The 25,444-nt window shown below is 47.6% G+C and overlaps 1 protein-coding gene across 1 annotated transcript; it reads right to left on the minus strand.

Annotated features, from left to right (window-relative positions):
- Window positions 1-297: 297 nt before the first annotated feature.
- LOC130560274 (proline-rich membrane anchor 1-like) lies at window positions 298-24,781 on the minus strand. Its single transcript, XM_057343943.1, has 6 exons — window positions 24,668-24,781; window positions 24,497-24,582; window positions 4,934-5,051; window positions 2,410-2,536; window positions 418-508; window positions 298-342 (listed from the first exon to the last, which is right to left on the minus strand). The coding sequence occupies exons 1-6, from the start codon at window positions 24,672-24,674 to the stop codon at window positions 298-300; spliced, it is 474 nt and encodes a 157-aa protein (XP_057199926.1). The 5' UTR covers window positions 24,675-24,781.
- Window positions 24,782-25,444: the final 663 nt, after the last annotated feature.

A 25,444-nucleotide genomic window follows, 5' to 3' on the forward strand; every position in this document is an offset into this window, starting at 1 on the left:
AGAACAAGAGCCTGGACTAGGACTTGCGTAGCATGCTGGGATAGGAAAGGTCTAATTTTCCTAATATTGTAAAGGATGAATCTACAGGAACGGGTGGTGCTGGCAACCTGATAAGTGAAGTTAAGCTGATCGTCGATCACCACTCCCAAGTTTCTGGCCTTTCTGGAAGATGTGATGGTTGATGAGACCAGTTGAATGGAGAAGTTGTGATGAATCTTTGTGTCGGCCGGGATTACAAGCAGTTCTGTTTTTGCATGGTTCATCTGCAGGTGATGGTCGTTCATCCAGAGCAAAATGTCAGCTAGGCATGCTGAAATGCGTGAAGGTCTTGATCAGTAGTCTCTGCGAGATTATGGACAATCAGTGACAGAGGCCACATCACACCTGTCAAGACTGACGTGACTTTAAAAAACTCACCACTAACTTCAGATACATGTCACTGCTGGAACGGTTTATAACAGGGGTCTTCAACTCGGGGTCCACGGCCCATAGGGGGTCCGCGGTGGAACTGCAAGGGGTCCGCTAATTACTGCTTACTCACAGGCAACTTTTTGTTAAAAATGTAAAGCATGGGTACATACATATTACAACCAATGTTCTCTTTAAGCTGCACAGGTGCGCGGCCGCGTGGACTCATCGAAGCTCCCGCGCATTGCAATTTTAACCTGCGTGCGTGCAGACAAAAACATCCATTCAGGCAGCGGATCAAGCAATGGAAGAAACGTTACATCTGCATCATAAAAATTTAAAGTGCATTCTCTGTCTCCTTTCCGATAAAAGTATGCATGAAAAGAGTTGCGTGCAATTAAAGTGCATTCTCATATGTTTCTGAACTTCTGTTCAAATTAAGTTAAAGCTGTAAAGCGCTAATTTGACAGCCAAATGACACCACACCGCTTCTGCATTGTAAACTCTGACAGAACTATCGTACGTGTTTAAAATCAATGAAACGCACACTGTGTACTGATGGTGCACGTCAAACAAATTGCCCCGAAAATAACGCGGACTCGTTGCATCATGTTGCTCTCCTAAGTCTGATATGATGCTCTGCAGAAAAAAAAACTTGTGTTAATTTTCATGTAACAGCTGCGACAATGCTGATCCAAGAGAAAGACAACGGAGCTCAGAATTATAAAATAGCGGTGTGTTCTGCAACACATAGAGAAGCGGAAGAAGAAAAAAAGAATGACACTTAATAAAACTGTCACGGTCCTACCTTCTTGTTTATGAATTTCTAGTCATGTGGCAGGATCGGGACAGAGCCCTTAGGTTTTATGTAGAGAGAATCATATTATTGTCTATCTTAACATAGTATGCGTTCTCTCCAGTGTCTTGTCATTGGCCCCGCCCCTCTCGTTTCATGTATTGCCTCCCTGCCATGTCTTATGTTCCACACCTGCCCTCGCTCGTTATCCTTCATTTGTCTTACCTATAAATGCCCTCTTGTTTCTTTGTCTTGTGCTCGTGTATTGTACTATGTACGTGTAACCTGGATGTACTGTGGTTTGCTTGTCGAGTGTTCCTGTCCCTAGCCGTGTCCGTGTTCTGTGAGTGTTGTGTTTTACCATTGTCGTGTGTTGATTTAAGACGTTTGGTCGTGTCCTTTAGTTTAGTTTTTACTGTTCCTGCTTTCGTTTTGCCAGCTCGTGGGAAGTCTTTTTGCGTATTTATCTCTCAGTTCTGTTTTCCCCATCGAGGGTGTTTTGTTTTGTGTTTTTTTGTTATTAAATTCTTGTTCATTAACCCCTTCACTGCCTGCCTGCATTTGGGTTCTTCTGCCACGCAATTCGTGACATAAAACGGCCTGATTTTCCAACAGAATGCATAAAATCTGCACTAATTTCTTTCGCATCCAGAGACAACCTCTACCTCCACTAGAATAGTCTTTGTGCCACTAACCAGGGTCAGTCATCTCATTGAAGCCTTAATAAAAACTAAGGTTCAGGACAAGTAAATTGTCCATCTCACAGTAAAATGAAAATGTTTGATGCTGCCAATCCCTTAAAATAATCAAGCAATCTATATTAAAAACAAAAATAATACACACAAAAGTATTTAGCCTATGTGCAAAAATAACATAATAGTGCTAATGTAATGTCTTAACATAATATTGCTGTGACAATAGGGTTGTTTCTACTTTGTATTTAAATAGCTCCGTTTACACATTTAGTATAAGGGGGTCCCTGCTCCATGCATCCCTCATCTAAGGGGTCCTTGCCCTGAAAAAAGTTGAAGACCCTGGTTTATAATATCTGTACACTTCCATGAAAGTTAATAGAATTCAGTCGAGTTGAGTGGAATATGAATTTTAAAGGTTCTATTTTTACAATAATGTAAACAACTGGATGAAATGTGTGTATAGATATTGGAATTGTGCGGTGTAAATGCAGCCGTTGAAGGTTTACTCACCTTTTAATGGCTTTGTAGCAGATTATGATAGAGAACAAAAGAAAGAAAGCCAAAGCACTTCCTACAGTCCCAAGCACAATAACGTCCATCCACCAAGACCTCAACAGAGGAACAGAAATCCCTGGATCTGAACATGGAGACAAACAAACATACAGTAAACAATACATGCCATCTAGTCGTTACATTTTTCATGTCTTTAGTTTGTTTCTCATTTATATTTGGTTTTTAAATTTAGCATAATCACGTTTGTCATGTGATTTCCTGTACTTTCATGTGTCACCACTTTTACTCACAGTTTGAACTGCAGATTGGCACATATGAACAAAACCCTCCATACCTCTGACCCCAGGTGAAGTAAGAAAAACCCTGGCTAGAATTAACCCACGGAAGGCTGGAGGTCCTGACAACATTCCTGGTTATGTACTGAGAGACTGTGCTGCACAGCTGATAGATGCAACAGTTATCTTCAGCTGAGCCAAGCAGTTGTCCCAACATGTCTTAAATCCTGCAACATCATTCCAGTACCAAAGACCTGTGACCTGCCTGATTAAGTACTGTCCCATAGCACTGACCCCGATCATGATGAAGTGCTTTGAGAGGTAAGTCATGAACCACATAAAGTCTAGCCTCTCTAACACACTAGATCCATACCAGTTTGCGTATCGTCAGAATTGCTCTACAGATGCTGCTGTCTCCTCCACCCTCCACCTGGCTCTAATTCACCTTGAACAGAAACTCTTACGTAAGAATGCTGCTGTTGATCGTCTTCAGCTCAGCATTCAACACAATTATCTAAAACAAACAAACTACCTGCTAGGGCTCAACACATCCCTCCGTAACTGGATATTTCACTTTTTTACTGGAAGACCTCAGTCAGTCCGTGTTGGCAGCATCACCTCAAGCACCACAATGCTGAGCACAGGAACCCCACAAGGCTGTGTGCTCAGCCCACTACTCTTTACGTTGCTGACCCATGACTGCACTGCCAAGTTCAGCTCCAACCACATCATCAAGTTAGCTGATGACACATCCGTGTTATGTCTAATAAGCAACAATGATGAAACATCCTGCAGAGAGGAAGTGGCAAAGCTTAATGTGGAGAAGACCAAGGAGATCATGATGGACTTAAGGAGAAAATCTGATAACCACCCCCCCACTGACTATCGACAACTCGATATTCCTAGAATTCGACCCAAATTCCTAGAAGAGCACATCACAGAGGACCTCCCCGGACCTCCAACACCACATCACTCTCCAAGAAGGTCCAACAGCGCCTCTATTTCCTGCGCCGGCTGAAAAGAGCAAGGCTCCCTTCACTTATCCTCAGCACAGTTTACAGAGGCACCATTGAGAGTGTGCTGACCAGCTGCATCACTTTCTGGTATGGAAACTGCAGTGCAGTAGATCGCAACACCCTACATCGAGCAGTAAACACAGATGCAAAGATCACTGGTGTCCCTCTCCCCTCCATTCTGGACATTTTCCTTTCATGCTGCTCCAGCAAAGCCACCAACATCGTGAAGGATCCCACCCACCGCTCCCACAGTCTCTTCCAGCTCCTGCCATCAGTTTGACGGTACAGCAGCATCAGAGCCCACTCAGCGGACTGCTCAACAGTTTCTTCCCCCGGGCTGTGAGAAACTTCAACTCCAGCCTCCCCTCCCCTCTCTGAAAACCTCCACCTCCAAACACAAGATCACTTCAACCCATAACACTCCTCTCTCTTTATGCACACTGGACACTTCAAGTCAGGTTTTACGCTATTTATGCTGTCTGCCCTAAAAAAAAACATCCACCTGCGGTAACACTTTCTTCCCTTAACACGCACACTGGACACTTTGTTTCTGAAGTCAAATCCTCTTGCACTGTTCCCTGTTCATATTGCCCTGTACATCTTCATATGCCCAATGTCTTTCGTGACACTGCACTATTGTACGTTGAATATACTGTACGTACAATAATTACGTAAAGTTCTTTTGTATTTGTACAGTTATGTTACTACAGGATATGAAAAGTGTATGCATAGTATATAGTATAGATTCATGTATAGGATATAGTTAAGACTCCCATAGTATATGCATCGTTAGATCCCCTATTGTAGCAAGTCACTTAATGTTAATTTAGACTGTTTTTATACATTGTTTATACCTGTGTATTTCCTTATGTCCCTAGATGTAACATAGTAGCCCTGAGAGATATGACATTTCATTCCACTATATGTCCCCACGTGTAACGGAATGACAATAAAACTCACTTGGTTTCTTGTTCTGATTGGTTCATTTGGTTTATGTGTCCTGTTCTCATTTATGTCTTCTGTTAAGTCTTCTGTGGTTCTAGTGTATATAGTCCTCATGTTTGTATAAGGGAATCGCACTCCGGACGTACAGCGCTGTCACTTCGCGCCACATTCAAACCCATTGTCTTTTATAACAGTACACACACCGGCTGCACCATGCAGTGTAAAGATTTTATCTGAAGGAAAAAATCTGAATTTCGCTGAGTTTCTCTCAGGTGTTTGTCTTACCCACAGTGAGTAACATGCGTGGTGGTGGTGGAGGAGGAGGTGGTGGAGGTGGGTGACACTTGCAAGAGCACAACATCTGACATCTCTCATGCTGTGAGCAAGACCACTGCACCTCTGCCTAAGAAAGAGAGAAATAATTTAATTTACATAACAACCTTTTAAAAAACACTAGTACTCTAACCTAGCTCTGTATACTGTGATCTTCTTTTATTGCACTTATGCTTTTTGTTGTCCTTATGTTGTTCCAATTGCTTCCATTGTTTCCCTCATCTGTAAGTCGCTTGGGATAAAAGTGTCTGCTAAATGACTAAAGGTAAATGTAAATGTATGGCGATTGTACACTAGACACGTTTGCAATCCTCGATGATGGTTCAGAGCCCACTATGCTACTGACGGAGGCTTGGCCTACAAGGGACTCCAGAAAACTTGGCTCTGAGAACAATTCGACATGATGTGCAAACCCTCGATTGTGCTGCAGTCTCATTCTACATTTCTCCATAGTCCAATCCAAGGAAGCATTACCTCTTATCTGGAGCCTTCACTGCCCCCCAGCTCGATCTCACTGATAACTCCTACCCGATTCCTAAACTACAGAAGCGATACAAGCATCTGGTTGGACTCCCACTACAGTGCTTTGAAAGAGTGAAGCCTCTCATCCTTGTTGGTGCCGATAACATTATCCCACATTGTCTCGCCAATTGAACCAGTGAGGCTTGGTCCTCCGGGCGGTCCAACTGCTATATGAACCAAACTAGGATGGACACTTCAGGGACCTAACCAGCCTCCTGGAGCCCAGACTCAAACTGAACCAGTGTTTACAGATCTGCACTTCACCCTGCACTGCTGAGCTTTTCAAGCATGGTGAAAGGCTGTGGAAAGTGGATGTTCTGCCATTTCAGAACGTAAAGGAGTGCACAAGATCCCAGCAAGACAAGGATACCATCAAACTTCTGGAGATTAAGACGGTTCGTGTGGAGGTGGAGGGAATTGAGCACTATGCAACACCCTTGCTGCTTAAGAGTGACATGCCCCACTTGTATGCCAACATGGAAGCAGTCATGCCACATCTATGAAGTACTGAAAGGAAATTAGCAAGAGACCCCCAATGAGCTGAAGTTTATGCTGTTGAAATCCAGAAACTGGTAGAGTCGGGAGCTATCAAAAGGCTCAGCCCAGAAGATAGGGACAAAGATGATGAGACCTGGTTTATCGCCCACCACATGGTGAGTCATAATGGAAAGAATCGTGTGGTGTTTAATTGCTCTTTCCAGTTCAATGGCTTTAGTCTAAATGAGTCGCTCCTCGTTGGCCCCACCTTGGTTTCATCACTCCTTGGGGTCTTACTCAGGTTCTGTGAACATGCAGTGGCCATCAGCGCAGATATAAATGGCATGTTTCACCAAGTCCGCATTCTTACAGAAAATAGACCTCTTCTTCAGTTTATCTGGCGTGATTCAAGAGAAAGTGGAGCCCATGATGTCTTTAAGTGGCAAGTTCTCCCTTTCGGGACAGCATGTAGCCCATGCTGAGCTACATTTGCCTTGCAGTGGCACGTGAAAGAACAAAGCCAGCCCAACGAAGATGTGGGCTTATCAGTAGAGCGATGCTTTATGTCGACAACTGCTTGCAGAGCTTATCATCAACAGAGGAGGCAAAGCAACTGGTTGACAAACTACAAGAGCTGTTAACAGAAGGGGGCTTCGAATTGAGACAATGGGCCAGCAACATACCAGCTGTTGTGCAGCATCTTCCAGGTGAAGCCAGATCAGATGGCATTGAACTGTGGCAAGCTCATGAAAAAATTGAGATCCAGGAGTCCACTTTGGGACTTAGTTGGAACTGCCCTACAGATGTCCTGACATATCGCCACCGGCCCATAGATCACGGTATGCTTACCTTGTGGGTTATGTACAAAGTACTAGCCAGTCAATATCCCTTGGGATACATTCTTCCGTAAAGTACCAGGGCAAAGGTATTGGTACAGCAACTTTGGAGCAAGCAGCATAGCTGGGACGATACCCAGCTTCCCCAACCCTTAAGCCAAAGCTGGAATGAATGGGAAAGTGAGCTGCAGTTCCTTACCAAGATCAGTTTCCCAAGAGCATATGCGCCAGCTTCAGTAGACCAGGCCAGAGCTGTTGCAGACATTCATTTATTCAGTACTGCCTCAGAGAGTGCATATGAAGCAGTCGCTTACCTGCGCACTGAAGATCAGCTTGGCAAGATCCATCTGTCATTCGTACTGGCACGCTCCAGAGTAGCACCAAAGAGAATCCTGTCAGTGCCACGTCTGGAGCTCTGCACTGCTGTTACTGGTGCACAGCTGGCAAACCTTTTAAGCAAGGAGTTAACTTTGCCCATTCGCCATACAGTACTTTGGACAGACTCTACTACCGTGCTGTCTTGTATTCGGTCAGAGTTGTGCCATTTCAAGGTTTTCGTCGGTACCAGAGTAGCTGAAATCCATGAGCTAACCCATATCACTTCTTGGCGATACGTGGATTCAGTTCAAAATCCAGCTGACAATCTGACAAGACGAAAGACTCTGAAAGAGCTGTCTGAACCCTACCGATAGAGTCAAGGGCCCCCATTCTTGCTCCTTCCACCAGAGAACTGGCCAGTAAATCCTGCAGAGCGCACTGAAGTTGACAAGTCTGAGCACAAGAAATCTGCATTCTGTGGCATAGTAACCACAAAGGAACTAATCGGTAGTGAGCATAGGACATGGACAGAACTCATGGAGACCATTGCACGGGAGCTCCACGGGGCAGCTGGAGAAAAAGGGGAACTTACAGCATATACTTACCAAGCAGTAATACTTACCAAGAGAGACTTACATCCTCCAGAAGGTACAGAATGAGAGTTTCCTAGAGGAATTACAATGATTGAAGTCTGGTAAGGATCTTTCAAATAGTAGCCACTTACTCATCCTAGCTCCAGATTATGATGAGGCTACTGATCTAATCATGTTGGGGGCAGGCTAAGGCGTGCTGAAACTTTAGATCCCGCAGCAAAACATCCTGTGATACTGGACGCCAAACATCCAGCTGTAAAGCTACTCCTCAAAGACTATGATAGAAGACTCTGCCACCCAGGCCCTGATTGGGTGTTTGCTGAAGTAAGAAGACAGTTCTGGGTTCTGAGAGGAAGAGAGGCGATTCGCAGCCTGCAGTACGCTTGTACGGAATGTCAACGTTTAAGGGTCAAACCCTCTGTTCCCAAAATGGTAGACCTTCCCTTAGCATGCATGCATCTATACAAACCAGCCTTTTATTCCACTGGGGTCAACTGTTTTGGTCCCTTCCTTGTTAGGATTGGTGGACGAGTAGAAAAGAGGTGGGGGATCCTTTACAAGTGTCTTACCACAAGAGCCGTACATATAGACCTCCTGCACAGTTTGGATACTGATTCATTTCTGATGTCACTATGGAGGTTTATTGAACGCAGTGGCTGCCCTAAGGAATTACTGTCTGACCAAGGGACAAATTTCTGAGGATGCGAAAGGGAGCTCTGGGAGGCATTCCAGTCCATGACACCTGATCTTCAGCAAAGACTTAGTCCACAGAAGATAGCATTCCACTTTAATCCTCCTGCAGCACCACACTTTGGGAGAGTGTGGAAGAGAGAGATAAGATCCATTAAGATGGCGTTATCTGCAACTATTGGAGCCCAATCTGTATCAGAGGAGGTACTCAGGACTGCGCTGATTGAGGTGGAGAACATCCTTAATTCAAAACACCTGGGGTATCCAATGTTCCAATGTTGCTTGATCTTGACCCAGTAACACCCAACCTTCTTCACATGGGGCGGCAGGATAGCTCCCTGCCTGCAGACATATACCCTAAAGAGGCAGGCCTGAGTCGTCGACGATGGAGGCACTCCCAGGTGCTTGCTGACCACTTCTTAAATCACTTCTTAAATCACCATTATCTTCCAAACTGGCAGGTAAGACAGAAATGGATCCACACATCCCCTGATATCACCCGGCACTGTAGTCATGATAATGGATCCCCAGAACCCAAGAGCACACTGGCATGTTGGGAAAGCAGTGTGAGTGAATCCCAGTCAAGACTCTAAGGTGTGATCAGTGTATGTTGAGGTCGAAGGCAAGGTTTATACTAGACCTGTGGCACGACTAGTGGCTCTACCCCCTATCCCCGAAGATGACAAAGAGGAGCTTAACACATCCACCAAAGTATCACCAACACCCACGCACCCTTTTCATGATTCAAATTGAGTATGCAATTTGGGGGTGGCTGTATAAACGGCTTGCGTGCACAGCCCCTTTAAGAGAGTGCTGCCAGAGATGACACAGGAGGAAGTATTGAGGAGGTGTGAGAAAACAGAGTGAGTAATTTATCATAAATATACTTGTATACTCAAGAGTATGTTCAGGTGCTAACCCTGCAAGATATCACCATTAGGGTGATTTATATTTAAATTTATTAACCACATTTGTCGAGTGTTTATTATATAATAATAATACATTTATTTTATATAGTGCCATTAAAAGTTTCTTTCTCAAAGCGCTGCACAACAATAATAAAACAATACATCACACATTAATAAAACAGCACAATAAAATACTGTATAAAAGAAAACAAAAGATCCAGTCAAGTAAAAGCAGTCCTGAAATAAAATGTTTTAAGAAGAGATTTGAAAGTGGCTAGTGAGTTTGCCTCCCTGTTTATCGGGAGAGAGTTCCAATTCTTAGGAGCTGTACTGTAATAACGCTCAACTCAACTTTATTTATATAGCGCTTTTACAATTTTCATTGTTACAAAGCAGCTGCACATGAGACACATTGACTACAAGCAAAACAATCAAAGTTGTACCTGCAAAAACAAGAAAAGGTTGAAAACACAGAAGACAGACACACCCACACACAAAACACTCCACACACAGAACACGCACACGCACCAACACACACAGACACAGAGACACACACACACACGGATGCGCACGCACACACACACAACACACACACACGTACGTACACAGACAAGTACGCACACACACACTCGCTCAGTGAGAGCACACATTTAGGATATTTAGGATAAAGGAGAGAGAAGCACAGGTCAAATATAACAGATAATAAATTCCTATATGCAATATTAATTAAGTAAAACTTTAAAATTCTAAAGCAGCCCCCCCGGTCAGGCAGATAGTGCAAAAACAGTATGCAAACGGTGGCGAGGAACCCAAAACTCTAATAGAGAAAAAAAACCTCAGGAGAACCCAGGCCCAACCAGGGGATTCCAGTTCCCCTCTGGCAAAAGCTGATGCCTCTGCACAAGCTCCAGAGAACTTGCACAACAGGGCTAAATAAAATAAATAAACTTAATAATAAAATAAATTATAGTTTAAGATTATCATTAATAATCTAATAACATTTGAAATTTTGTGGTGAAGACATGTCAAGAGACCGCGTCCTTCTTTATCCAGCTCTATCATCTCAGCTCTTGTCAGGTCCCCACTTCCCATTCTCCGATCTACCATCAGGTCAGGCCATGAACTGCATCCTGCTCGCTGTAGTAACCTTGGAACAATGAGACAAGACTGGCTGAGAGTAGAGTACTGTTCTGTACTCTTTGATGCAACAAGTACATCAGTTGTGTTTTTGGTTCCGGTTGATCTAACTAATGCAGCCTAAACCCTCTGAAGATTTATATTATGGAAGAGTAGTGTATGCAAGAGTAGTGTATACTGTTGCATTATGTTGTACTTTATCTATACTTTATTGTAACCTATATATGTATATTGTGTTCCCTTTCTGTCGGTCTCTCGACGTTGTGTCGAGCCGACAGATGGGGTTCGTCCTTGAGAACCTATCGCTTCTGAATTCTTTAGAAAAGGCCAATGAAATTGGCGAATGAAATTTGCATGCCGGACTCCGCCCCCAGATATCCGGGTATAAAAGGGAGACAGCGTGCTGCATTCATTCACCTTTATTTCTTCTGAGCCTTCACACTGATCACTTCGAGACTTCAAACTCTACGCCGAATTACTGCTGGAATCTTACGACACGGTGCAGCGGACTGTCCCTTCCTGCAGCGACTTCCCCTGAGCATCTTGGCAGTTCCAGAAGTGTTTGAGTTTTTTTTTCTCTAAAAGAGCAAATTTCTCCAGCGTGGCATGTCCCGCTGTTCTCCTGGGTGCAATACACTCATAAATGAGGGGGATGGACATGAGGTCTGCTTCCAGTATGCTTAATTCAGACGCTGCGTCACGGGTGGCTGTGTTCCCACGGGACTCCTCCAAGAGCCACCACCTCGTCTGCTTCCCGTTCCATGACCGCAGTGGCTACGGCGAGCAGCAAGGGTGATGTGAAGATTAATGTGAGCGCTAATACGTCAGCCACCGGCTTGCGGACCGTTCACACCTCGTCTGACCGTTCCCCATGAGACGGTCCCACCGTCTTGTTCCTCAATCACGTATTCGGAAACGGTGCGTGATGATGAGATGTCCGTTGCAGCATCGGAGGGTGACTTACTGGCAGCTGACACCGACGATTCCTCGGAGCTCCATCCCTCGGGGGGGTTGAGCCCAGGAAGAAGCGGACGTCGAAATGTCAGCCATGCTTTCCAGGGCCGCCGGCATTGGGTTGCAGTGCACCGCACTGCCTCTCCCAACGCTCGCGGCTGGATACATGGTACCTCGGGTTTGAGAGTGGCTCCAAGCCGCACTCGCCCCCAGTGCCGTGTTTTCCCGAAAGTGCACGAGGAACTTAGTAAGACCTGGAACGTCCCCTTTCGGCGTGTGCATGTCAACTAGCTCCATTGCCCTTTCTTCCCTCGATGGTGGGGCATGCTAGAGGATACGTCGATGTCTCCCGGGGGCTCGACCTAGACTCCCATCCAAGTGTCGAGAGTTTACTCTGCTGCGGGCCAAGCTGTCCCCTCTCTCCAAGCTATGGCCATCCTGCAGGTCCATCAGGCCAAGGCGTTGAGAGAGCTTCACGAGGGTAAGACCGACCCAGCGCTTATGCAGGAACTCCGCGCCATCACCGACCTCGCTCTATGGGTGACCAAGGTGACTGCGCGGGCCCTGGGTCAGGCGATGTCCACACTTGTGGTCCAGGAGAGACACCTCTGGCTGAACCTTGCACAGATGAGTAATGCCGAGACAGTCCGCTTTCTCGATGCGCCCATCTCGCAAGGGGGGGGGGCTGTTTGGTGATACTGTCTGTAATACAGCTCAATAAAATGGAAGGAAGGAGGCAGGAACCAGCAAACAATCAAACATTTTAATTCAAAATAAATAAACAATAAACAGCAATAAAACAGGCCGGCAGCCCATCACGGACGACTGCCGGCAACACGAACATAAACAAACTTAAACAAAACTTAACTAATGTCCGGGCCCAGTCCTCTCTCGCCGCACCCACGAGACTGTGCTTACGGCCCCAGCGCCTGGGGGTATGGACAGATGAGATGAGAGAACGGAGACAGGGGCAAGAGAGGGGAGAGAGGAAACATTAAAAAAAAATTGGTCCGGTTCCCCGACACGCTGCCGCTCTTCCTCACGGTGCCATGCGGTGGTACTGGATGCTCGGTGGATGGCTCGCGCCTCCTCCGCCCCCTGGTGGCCAGCGAGGCCCTAGTGTCCTGGTGGCTGGTGGTGGCTCCTCCAACTGCGGGCAGACGGTAGCAGCTCCCCCGCTTCCTGCTCCTCCCCTTTCTGGCGGACGGCAGCAGGCTCCGGCCCACGGCAAGCGGGGCTAACCTCTCCGTTCCCTTTCGGATGGCAGCCACCCCACCTTGACCCAGGCACAAGGCAGCGAGCTCTTCGTCCCATCCGGGCACACGCTCCAGCACCACCGCCTCGGGCAGCCATTGGCGGACAGCCGTTGGCAGCTCTTCGACAGCATGTCCCTCCTTCCTCCCGGGTTTCGGCACCACTGTAATACAGCTCAATAAAACGTAAGGAAGGAGGCGGGAACCGGTGAACAATCAAACATTTTAATTCAAAATAAATAAACAATAAACAGCAATAAAACAGGCCGGCAGCCCCTCACGGACGACTGCCGGCCACACAAACATAAACACAAAAATAACATACCGGAAACCCCTCGAGGACGACTGCCGGCAACACGGACATAAACAAACTTAAACAAAACTTAACTAATGTCAGGGCCCGGTCCTCTCTCGCCGTATTCTCCTGCCGTTCATCCTTTTATGCTTCCGCTCTCCTCCGTGAGAGATATGAGGCCGGAATGACGCCCAGCTGACACTCATTATTAATCGCGTCCCGGCCTCGCTTCTTCCTCCCACGGCTCTCGTCACGCCTCCCTTGTCACACTGTCGAGCCGCAGTTCTCGACAGTAAAGGAGCAGAGAGAGGATATCAAGCATATCCTCTCCCGCCGCGACTCGGCCGCCGAGATCCCATGCACCGTCTGCTTCCCAGCAGCCCTGGTCCTCTTCGACGCCCTCCGGCTCCAGCGCCCCCCCACTCAGGCGACTCCCCGGAAGAAGACATCACGGAAGAGACCATCGCCCCGTCAGCAGCCGTGGCGGAAGCCGAAGCGGCCCTCATGGGAAGACCCCAGGGAGATCAAGAATAACTTCGGGCCCGACCCCAGCCATTCCATCGCAAGTTGGTCGATCCGGGACGGTTCCTGCCCCGTCCCAACAACCCACTTCTAAGAGTTTTCTCTCTCTCTGGGTGTTTATCACAGCCGCTCTCACCCTCTACACGACGGTGTTCGGCAACTCGACGTTGCGTCACGGCGAGACCCAATGTCGAGGATAATCAGCAGCCTAAGCACTCTCAATCGACGGTGCGTTGTGCTACATCATCGACTGGGTATTATCACAGCCGCTCTCACCCTCTAAACGACGGTGTTCGGCAACTCAAAGTTGCGGCGAGACCCAATGTCGAGGATAATCATCAGCCTAAGCACTCTCAATCGATGGTGCGTTGTGCTACATCATCGCCAGGCAGGTAAAACAGCAGAGCTTATCTCCTCTCCAGGGGCCCCCCACAGCGAGGGATCCGCACTGCCAGCCATCGAACAATCCCCCGGGGGGTCGATGAAGCAGAACCTACCCCTAGTCTCCCTGTCTCGGTCCCTGGGAGCCTGACAAGAGCTTCCCAAACCGTCACGGTGACTACGGGATACGATCCATCTCGGCTACGCGATCCAACTCCCCAGAAGCCCGCCCAAGTTTCGGGGCATCCTCTCAAACCTCAGTCAGAGGCAAGGATGCTCCCGTGCTTCCGGTCAAGGTCACCACCCCTCTGGAGAGGAAGCGATCGTGCTCGTCCCTCTAGCCAAGATGTTCAACGGGTTTTACAGCCCGTACTTCATCATCCGCAAAAAAGGGGGGGTTGCTAGATCTGCGTACCCTGAACAGGCACCTACACAAGCTGCCATTCAGGATGCTCACGCAGAAGCGCATCCTGACATCTATCAGAGTCAAGATTGGTTCATGGCAATCGACCTGAAGGACGCTTACTTTCATGTCTCGATTCTCCATCGTCATCGCCCGTTCCTACGGTTCACTTTCGAGGGTCGGGCATATCAGTACAGAGTCCTCCCTTTCGGTCTGTCCCTGTCCCCACGAGTCGTCATGAATATCGTGGAAGCCTCCCTCACTCCCCTCAGGGAGAGAGGTGTGCAGGTACTAAACTATCTCGATGACTGGCTCATCTTGACACACTCGCGAGATCTGTTATATACACACAGGGAACTAATGCATCAGCACCTAGATCGATTGGGACTACAGGTCAACCGAGAAAAGAGCAAGCTATCCCCTGTGCAGAGCATCCTCTTTCTTGGTATGGAACTCAACTCTGTCTCCATTACAGCGCAACTGACTACAGAGCGCGCTCAGTCAGTGTTGAACTGCCTGGAGCATTTCAAGCAGTCAGCGGTCCCCCTGAAACAATTTCAGAGGCTCCTGGGATGGCATCCTCGGCGAGGGTGATACTCCTCGGGTTGATGCACATGGGACCGCTCCAACACTGGCTACAGAGTCGAGTTCCCTGGAGAGCGTGGCACACCGGCAGCAGGCGGATGGTGATTACGCCTCTCTGCCGATGCACCCTAACCCCTTGGTCTTCAATGACCTTTCTACGGACGGGGTCCCTCTCGGCAGGTCACGAGGCGCGTCGTAGTGACGACAGGTGCCTTCCTGCAGGGTTGGGATGCTGCGTGCAATGGGCACGCAGTGTCGGGGCGATGGACGGGCCCCCGCCTGCGCAGGCATATCAATTGCCTAGAGTTGTTGGATGTGCTACCTGCACTGAAAGGGCTACAACCTCTCGTGCAGGACAAGCACGTGCTGGTCTGGTCAGACAGCACAGCACAACTTCCGTAGCGTATATCAACCGCCAGGGTGGCGTTCGCTCATGGCAGCTAACACGACTCGCCCGATGTCTCCTCCTGTGGAGTCCGCAGGTGATCAGATCACTGCGAGCCACACATATCCCAGGCGACCTGAACCAGACAGCCGATGCGCTCTCTCATCAGTTGACGCTTCACGGAGAGTGGCGACTCCACCCCCGCGTAGTCCAGCTCATTGGGTAGAGTTCAGGCGGGCTCAGTTAGACCTGTTCACCTCCCTGGACACCACCCATTGCCCGCTAGGGTACTTCCCGTCCGAGGTCCCCCTCGGCACGGATGCTCTTGCGCACAGCTGGCCGTGGAACAAGCGGAAGTAAGCCTTCCCCCCAGTGAGCCTCATTGCACAGACCCTGTGCAAGGTCAGGGAAGAGGAGCATCAAGTGTACTAGTTGCGCCATACTGGCCCAACCGGACTTGGTTCTCGGAGGTAATGCTCTTGACGACAGCTCCTCCTGGCCGATTCCCCTGACAAAGGACCTGCTTTCCCAGGGGAAGGGCATGTTATGGCACCCCAGGCCAGACCTCTGGACCTCTGGAATCTCCTCATACCCCTGGACGGTATGAGGAGATCCTGAGTGGCCTACCTCCTGCGGCGGTTAAGACCATCACCCAGGCTAGGGCCCTGGCCACTAGGAGACTATACGCCTATAAGTGGTGCCTCTTCTCATCCTGGTGCTCTTCTCAAAGAGAAGAGCCGCGGAGTTGCACAACCTGATCATTTGGTTCCTAAGGGATGCGGGAAGGCTACCGCCACACCCGCGCTCCGTACCCTCTTGCGACCTTGATGCGGTCCTGGAGCCCCTCGGAGATGCTGCTCTTTCTCACCTCACGATGAAGACGGCTCTCCGGATGGCGCTCTAGAGGGCAAGACTGGCGGCCGGTAGGGTGTACGCCTTTGACAGTACCTTCCCCCCTTTCTTCCAGGTGGGTCAGCGTACTAATTTAGCCTCCCTTCTTTCCCAACTGGGTGAAGAACAGGCACTCCATCCATCACTAAGCAAGCACCTCCTGCTGGGGGCGGGCTGGGCAGAGCAGCCCTGCCCCTTAGGCCGGGTACTAACTGAGTTATCCACAACATAGCTCTAACTGGACCTAGTGCTACCGGACGTTGTAATCCCCCAGCAGGGAGGTTCCGTCTGATGCATCCTCATGATTGGTTCCCACCTTGGTAACCCGTGTCCTTCTCTAGGTGGACCTCCACCTTGCGGTTATCTCTTTCAGTCCGCACATTCCTCCCATGAGTTCTCCCCTAATGGCGATACGATGTTGGTATCTCCACTAAACTCCTCCCTACGGTATGAAGTGGTCTCTGTAGAGCATCCCCCATTTGAGGAAGTAGCGCTTACCCAGTGGCCTTACGGTACCGGGCGGCTTCTCGCTGTTAGAGAAACAAGGCCACCGCCTGTGAGGGCCGAAGGCAGGGGACTTCCCACCTTTCAAGAAAAGCACTGGGACCCCCTACCTACGGTAGGTTAAAATTTCGCGGTAGCGCTCACAGCTGACACACCTAGGCCAGTCACCGTCGCTTCGCTAGAGATTGTGACAGGGCACAGCGTTGTGGCGTTTTCCATAGGAACCCCATCTGTCGGCTCGATACAACGTTGAGAGACCGACAGAAAGGGAATGTCTTGGTTACGGATGTAACCTCAGTTCCCTGATGGAGGGAACGAGACGTTGTGTCCTTCTTGCCACAACATGTGCTGCCCGCTGCAGCAGTTGTGAGAGGTTCTCAGGCTCCTCATAACAAAGGTGAATGAATGCAGCGATAGGTTCTCAAGGACGAACCCCATCTGTCGGCTCGACACAATGTCTCGTTCCCTCCATCAGGGAACTGAGGTTACATCCGTAACCAAGACGTTTTATTTGTACAGACCACACGCATTTACAGTAAATAATCAGCAAGATCAGAACGGTGTTTGACTCAGTTCTTGGGCTCTAATCGGTCCACCAGGATAAAGTGTACCATCTCCTACAGTCCTTAAGTCGTGTCTTCTAGTCCCAATCCTTCAGTGTCAGTGTCCACCAAGTCTTATGACACTTTTGCCTTTTGGCTTTGTACTACATTTTTGGTGCAACGTGTTTAACATAAAAAGATTTCATTCTAATGACCAATCTTATCATTTTACCAATTAAAAGCTAAAATTCCATGCACAATCACAAGGGCCTCTCAAACACTTTATCTTTATATATAAAAAAACAACAACATTATCAGTACATTGACAGTATGTTTACTCAAAGGTCACTTATGAGTCTATTAAAGGGCATGTATTTTGCAAAATTCACTTTTATAATGTGTTAAAACATTAATACTTGTCCACAGTGTCTATAAACAAGCAGTCTAAACATTTAAAAATGTGCTCACTCCTTTTTTAATAATTTGCGTAATTCAAAAACCCTGCTGGTAAAAGCAAAGATTTGAATTCTGCCGTTAATGTTGTCACTCAACGGCAAAGCCCGCCCAGCAGTGGTGACGATCTGCCTTATTTGCTTAGACACAGTCCAATGTGGGAAATTCAAAAGGCGCCATCGTTAGATCGTCACTGGAGCTAAACAATGTCTGCGCCACGGAGGAGTTGTTCTGTATTAGGATGTACCGACCAGCATAACTGTCTCCACAGACTTCCGCAAGCTGAGTTACAGAGAACAGAGTGGTTAAATTTCATTTATGAAGTCATTGTCCCGCTGAGAATCGGTAAAGTATTTCATGTTTCCGCCAATCATTTCACGCCGGACTGCTTCACGAATGAGGGCCAGTACAACGCTGGGCTTTCAACGAGGTTGCTACTGAAACCGCGAGCAATACCAACACTTCGTGCCCAGTCCTCATATCCAGCAGAAGCAGTAACGTTAAGTATCACACCTCATATTGTTGCTGATTAGTCTTTCCAAATTGCCACTCTTAATGTACTTGTTATCACGCTATATTGGTAATGTTGCTAACAATAGAAGTACAGCATCTAACTGTATTTATTGACGCTGCCCTCACATGCTGTCGGGCTTATCGTAAACAATACATAAAGTAAGTGTGACAGTACATGATAGAACAACGTTGAAAGCGTTGTATAACTGTAGTAACGCTAAACTATACCTGCTCGACCTCCGTGCAGTATTTATTCTCTGGCTCTGTAGTCATTTTACTGCAGTTCCCACACGAGCACCTGCACAGCGAATTATACATTATCATGACGGACCATGCTAATGCTTATCGAGCACTTCAAGAACGTTAATTTCACAATAACTGCAAAATTACAACTAACCATTCGGAAACGTCCTGTTCAATTCTTAAGGTTGTCACTTCTTGTGTCTCTCCATCAGTGTCAGACTCCGGTTCGTACATATAGGGCTGAACACCACAAAAAATTACTGACATTTTGATGTTTTGTTTTGGCCGGTATGCATCAGTACGAGTTCCTGAAACTCCGCCCTCCTCTGGAGAGGGGTCTGGGATGAAAAACTCATTAAGATTTAAAGAGATACAAGCAAAGTCGGTGCGTTTTTACACACACTCAAAAAAGGGCAACTTCAACATTCTATAATAAATGATCCGCTGGGTATTTTGAGCTAAAACTTCACATACACACTCTGGGGACACCAGAGACTTATTTCACATCTAGTACAACCATTCGAACAACCTCTTCTTTAAAGACTTAAAGTGATAGTTCACCCAAAAATGAAAATTCTGTCATCATTTACTCACCCTCATGTCATTTGATACCTGTATAAATTATTATACCTAAGTTCTGATGAACACAGAAAAAGATATTTGGAAGAATATTAGCAATTTTCAGTTCCCCTTCAGATGGTCTCTCAACGCTGTGTTGAGAGACAGACTGGGGTTTGATCTTGAGAACCTATCATCTCCGAGAGGAATTTAAAACGCCAATGGGCTTTGGCGAATGGCACACACACGCCAGTCCCCGCCCCGTGCGTACGGGTATAAAAGGGAGGTGGCAGTGGCCCTTCACTCATCCTTTGTTCTTCGGAAACTGGATGACCTGGAGGTGCATGAGGAGCTCACAAAGACGTGGAATATGCCGTTCACAGCGCGTTCCCATCTGACGGGCTCAGGAGCTGTTACTTCCCTGGACGGTGGGGCAGCTAAGGGATTTGTCGACAGGGGGATTGAGAGTAACAGTCTCTCCGGGCTTCCCCGCAGCACTCTCGATATGACTATGGTGCTGGGCGACACTTCTCACTGCCTTCCGCAATCTCCACTTGCAGTTGCGTTGGCCGGCGGTAACACCAGGCAGGTAAGTCAGCAGAGTTGTCAACCTCCCCGGGGTTCCGCCCCGTGCGAGGTGACCGCTCTGTCAGTCACCGAACCAGCATCCCAGGGCACGGTGATGCAGATCGTCCCTCTGGTTTCGCTGTCACGGTTCTTTGGCGCTTGGCAAGAGTGCATCAGCCTGTCACGCTGGCTAGAGAGGACGATCCGTCTCGGTTATGCGATCCAGTTCGCCAGGCGCCCGCTCAAGTTTCGGGGCATTCTCCACACCTCGGTTTGAGGGGAGAAAGCTCCCGTGCTTCGGGACGAGGTTGTCGCCCTTCTGGGGAAAGGCGCGATCGAACCCGTCCTTCTAACCGAGATGTCTTCCGGGTTTTACAGCCCATACTTCATAGTTCCCAAAAAAGGTGGGGGCTGCGCCCCATTCTGAATCTGCGCCTCCTGAACAAGCACCTATGCAAGCTGCCGCTCAGTTCGTCACCAAGATTGGTTTCATGTCTCCATCCTCCCTCGACACCGACCGTTCTTGCGGTTCGCGTTCGAGGGAAGAGTGTATCAGTACAAGGTCCTGTTCTTCGGTCTGGCCCTGTCTCCTTGGGTTTTTACCAAACTCATAGAGGCTGCCTTAGCGCCCCTCAGGGAGCAAGGTGTGCAGATACTCAACTATCTCGCCGACTGGCTTATCTTGGCACACTCGCGGGATATGTTGTGTTTGCACAGGGACCTCGTGCTCCGGCACCTAGATTGTCTGGGCCTACGGGTCAACCGAGAAAAAAGAAAGCTCTCCCCAGTGCAGAGCTCCTCTTATCTTGGTATGGAACTAGACTCTGTCCGTATGTCAGCGCGTCTCAACGAGCGTGCGCAGTCGGTGTTGAACTGTCTGAAATTTGTCAGGCGCCCTCCAGCGGTCCCGCTGAAACATTTTCAGAGGCTCCTGGGGCACATGGCGTCCTCGACAGGGGTAATCCCTCTCGGGTTGATGCACATGCGGCCACTTCAGCACTGGCTTCAGCGTCGTGTTCCCTGGACGGTGTGGCACACCGGCACCAGGCGCATTACGGTAACGCCTCAGAGCCTTCACACCCTCAACCCCTGGTCAGATCTGACATTTCTCTGAGTGGGAGTTCCCAAGCGATGAGAGAGACCGTACTGCAGGCTAGAGCCCGCCACTAGTCGTCTATACACCTAGTGGCGTGTATGGCATCTCTTCTCGTCCTGGTGTTCTTCCCGCAGGGAGATCACACGGAATTGCTCGATCGGGTCAACGTTGGCCTTCCTACAAGGAGACTAGAGAGTAACCTCTCCCCATCCACGTTGAAAGTGTATGTAGCCGCTATTGCTGCTCATCACGATCTCGTGGAGGGTAAGTCTCTCGGCAAATATGACCTGGTCACTAGGTTCCTTAGGGGCACGAGAAGGGTGAATCCACCTCGACCGCACTCCGTACCCTCTTCGGGACCTTAATGTGGTCTTACAGGGCCTTGGTATGGCCCCTTTCGAGCCCCTCACATACGCCAGTCTTTCTCATCTGACGATGAAAACGGCACTCTTGATGGTGCTCGCTTCTATCAAGAGGGTTGGGGAACCTCCAGGCATTTTTCGAGTCCCATGGGGGCCTAGAATTCGGGCCCGGTAGTTATCCTGAGACCCCGGCCCGGTTACGTGCCCAAGGTTCCCACCACTCCCTTCCGGGACCAGGTGGTGAACCTGCAGGCGCTTCCCTCTGGGGAGGAAGACCCAACCTCCAACGTGTTGTGTCCAGTATGCGCACTGCACCTCTACTTGGACCGCACGCAGAGCTTTAGAAGCTCTGAGCAGCTCTTTGTCTGTTATGGAGGACAGCACCAGGGAAGGGGTGTCTCCAAACAGATATTGGCACACTGGATTGTGGATGCCATCACTTGGTATACCAGTCCCAAGATCACCTGTGCCCACTTGCAGTGAGAGCCCACTCCACTCGGAGTATGGCCTCCTCGTGGGCACTGGCTCAGGGCACCTCTCTGGCAGACATATATAGTGCTGCGGGTTGGGCTACGCCCAGTACCTTCGCGAGGGTTTACAACCTCCGCGTGGAACCAGTGTCAGCCCATGACTTACACGCTGCCGGCATATGAAGCCGGCAACTGGTTTGGGCGTACGCCTGCGAAAGCGCCATCTCCCTTCTCCAGGCGAGTCTAGTGCGCTATCTTAGCCTCCCTACTTCACCCCTTAGGGCAAAGTATCGTCATTCCATCCATCACTAAGCATTAGCATTATGGTAACAGACTGGGCGGAGCGGTCTGTTAGAACCAAGTCCAGTACTGGTAGAGTCGCCCTGCTCAGGTGGACCCCTATTCTAGGACTGTTTCCCCATACGTAGTGACTCCCCTGCAGGGTCATCCCGTATGTTGAATTCCTCACTCTTGGTTCCCCTGTCGGTGAACCTGTGACCTCCCCTCCGGTAAATTACGCCACCTGGGTTCTGTCCCCCCATTCGGACTGACGCAATTTCTCACACGTTGTTCTCCCCACTGGTGAGACCATGTTGGTGTCTCCACATGTAACCTCCCGTTGTGGTAGGATGTGGCCTCCGTAACACACTCTTCAATGAGGAGAGCAGTGTTTCCCCAGTGTTCTTATGGTGCCGGACAGCATCTCGCTAATAGAGACGAATGCCACCGCCCGTGATGGCCGTCGGTACAAGCCTCTCAGTATGCTACTAGTACTGATCCCACTGGAAGATTACTTCTCGCTGTAGCGCTCACTTGTGACTCACTAGTCAAGTCAGTGTCGCTCCGCTGGAGGTTGTGATATGGCTCAGCACTGTGGCGTGTAAAGATAGGTCCCCAGTCTGTCTCTCAACACAACGTCGAGAAACCGACTGAAGGGGAACGTCTCGGTTACGACTGTAACCTCCATTCCGTGATGGTGGGAACGAGACTTGTCTTCATGCCACAATGCTTCGCCGACCCGCTGCAGTGACCGGGAGATGTCTCTCAGGTTCCTCAGCCCAAAGGGTGAGTGAATGGCCACCGCCACCTCCCTTTTACACCTGTATGCACGGGGCAGGGACTGGTGTGCGTGTGCCATTCGCCAAAGCCAATTGGCGTTTTAAATTCCTCGCAGGGGTGATAGGATCTCAAGATCAAACCCCAGTCTGTCTCTCAACACAACGTCTCGTTCCCTCCATCAGGGAACGGAGGTTACAGTTGTAACCGAGATGTTCTGTGACATCATTGACTGCCATAGTAGGAAAAATTAAATGGTAGTCAAAGGTGCCCGAGAACTGTTTGTGTTCTTAAATTCTTCAAAATATCTCACTTTGTGTTCAACTGAACAAAAAAAGATACAATATTTTTTTCCTACTATGGTAGTGGATGATGTCACAGAACTAAAAATGGCTATCATTCTTACAAATATCTTTCTCTGTGTTGAACAGAACAAAGAAATGTATATATAGGTTTGAAACAACATGATGATGACAGAATTTTCATTTTTGAGTGAACTAGCCCTTCAAACATAGCTACAATATCATTCCTGAAGTGCGATTTCACAATGGCTATCTTGGCCTAGCCAATTAACAACTTTCAAGAACAAATTGTTGTTGCCACAAACTTCTACAATGGCATCCTAATATAAATACAGTTTTGTTACTTTATATGAAAAACCCAATTTTGTGATCATTTTCTCAATTTTTACCAATAAAGGACCGAAATTCATTGAAAAAAGTGAAAAACGTTTAAATACTCAACTCAACTTTATTTATATAGCGCTTTTACAATTTTCATTGTTACAAAGCAGCTGTACATGAGACACATTGACTACAAGCAAAACAATCAAAGTTGTACCTGCAAAAACAAGAAAAGGTTGAAAACACAGAAGACAGACACACCCACACACAAAACACTCCACACACACAACACGCACACACACCAACACACACAGACACAGAGACACACACACACACACACACACGTACGTACACAGACAAGTACGCACACACACACACGCTCAGTGAGAGCACACATTTAGGATAAAGGAGAGAGAAGCACAGGTCAAATATAACAGATAGTAAATTCCTATATGCAATATTAATTAAGTAAAACTTTAAGATTCTAAAGCAGCCCCCCCGGTCAGGCAGATAGTGCAAAAACAGTATGCAAACGGTGGCGAGGAACCCAAAACTCTAATCGAGAAAAAAAACCTCAGGAGAACCCAGGCCCAACCAGGGGATTCCAGTTCCCCTCTGGCAAAAGCTGCTACCTCTGCACAAGCTCCAGAGAACTTGCACAACAAGGCTAAATAAAATAAATAAACTTAATAATAAAATAAATTGTAGTTTAAGATTATCATTAATAATCTAATAACATTTGAAGTTTTGTGGTGAAGACATGTCAAGAGACCGCGTCCTTCTTTATCCAGCTCTATCATCTCAGCTCTTGTCAGGTCCCCACTTCCCATTCTCCACTCTACCATCAGGTCAGGCCAAGAAATACATGAACAGACAGACAAGCAAAATACGAGCATTTTATCCGACAAATATTTGACAGGTTTGTTTTCCAAAGTGTCTAAAAGCAGTTAACACGTTAGTTTTGAACCTTGGGCTTGCCAGCCTGGAGCTTTAACCAGAGGTCAACTCAACACCCCACTACAGCACGCAATCATCAATGACATCACACAAATCAATCCACAATGTCAAGTTTTACTGTAAAATGTTTGTTCATTAATAATCTCATTAAAACAATGTATGACAAAAGATTCTGAACGATTCAAAACTATCCATGAGCTTTGAGTCCAGCAGAACAGTGTACAATGCTTATACACAACATTAAGCCAAAATAAATAACAAATCTTTCTTTAGACATAATAGAATAGGATTACAACTTTATACTGACAACAATTGCTCTTTTAGTAATGTTTAAGTTTTCTAGTTTTCTGTCTGTCTGTTGGTAAATAAATTGAAGAACTGTCCGCCAAGAAATTAATGATATAAATGAAGTGTACTGTACCTGACTCAAGAGAAGAAAGAGAGATGAGAGAACAGAGAGAAGTGCCGAGTCCAGTATCATCTCATCCAGCAGAACTTTAACCCAATCTGACAACACAATCACACAATAACAAAACAACTACTACTATCTATTCCATTACTTGAATTGCACAATAAAAGTTATTGTACATACCCGTCATATAGGAACTCCATCAAACAGCGTGACGTGACGCGATCGTCTCGACTCCAGCACTACACCACACGCACGTGTGTCTCGTGTCTATACCGACACACACGGGAGGTTTTTAGGTGCGAAATGCATTAGTTGTGTTTCACAAACATCTTTGATATCCATCTGCAGCTCAACGTCATCCACATCTCATCAGTTTAGGGTTGCCCACACGTCACACGAGTTAAAATATAAAGAGAAACATTTCATGTTACAGATGACAGATATGACGTAATGTTGTGTCATTGCTGCTCGCTCTCTCTCTCTCTCTCTCTGCTTCAGAAAATGAAGAAAAAACGTGCTTCTAAAAATACGCTATGTAGCGTCATTATGACAACTGATTATAATAGTTAAAACATGTATTCATAATAAACTATGACATAATAACATTTGTAATGTTTATTAATTTGCATATGTATATTTTTTAATCATAACTTAAACTTGAGATGCAGATCAGAGGAAACTCAAGTCATTTCTCCTATCTGACATTCTCAATACAGTGATTTCCACATTTACCATTGTTTCACGTTTCATTAATGATAATAATCATACAATCATAAGTACATTTTTACAGTATGTTGATGTGGTCACTGTAGAAGTAACTGTAGAACATCAAAAAGAACTCAAATGAGAATTAAAAACCATTAATCGCTGAACTTTAATGACTTGAAGCAAACGAGACTCAATGATTCAAATCGGTGCTGCTGCTCTCTAGTGGCGGGATGTTATAACGCGCATTGC

This window comes from Triplophysa rosa, linkage group LG10, assembly GCF_024868665.1.
Source record: "Triplophysa rosa linkage group LG10, Trosa_1v2, whole genome shotgun sequence".
Lineage (NCBI taxonomy): Eukaryota > Metazoa > Chordata > Actinopteri > Cypriniformes > Nemacheilidae > Triplophysa > Triplophysa rosa.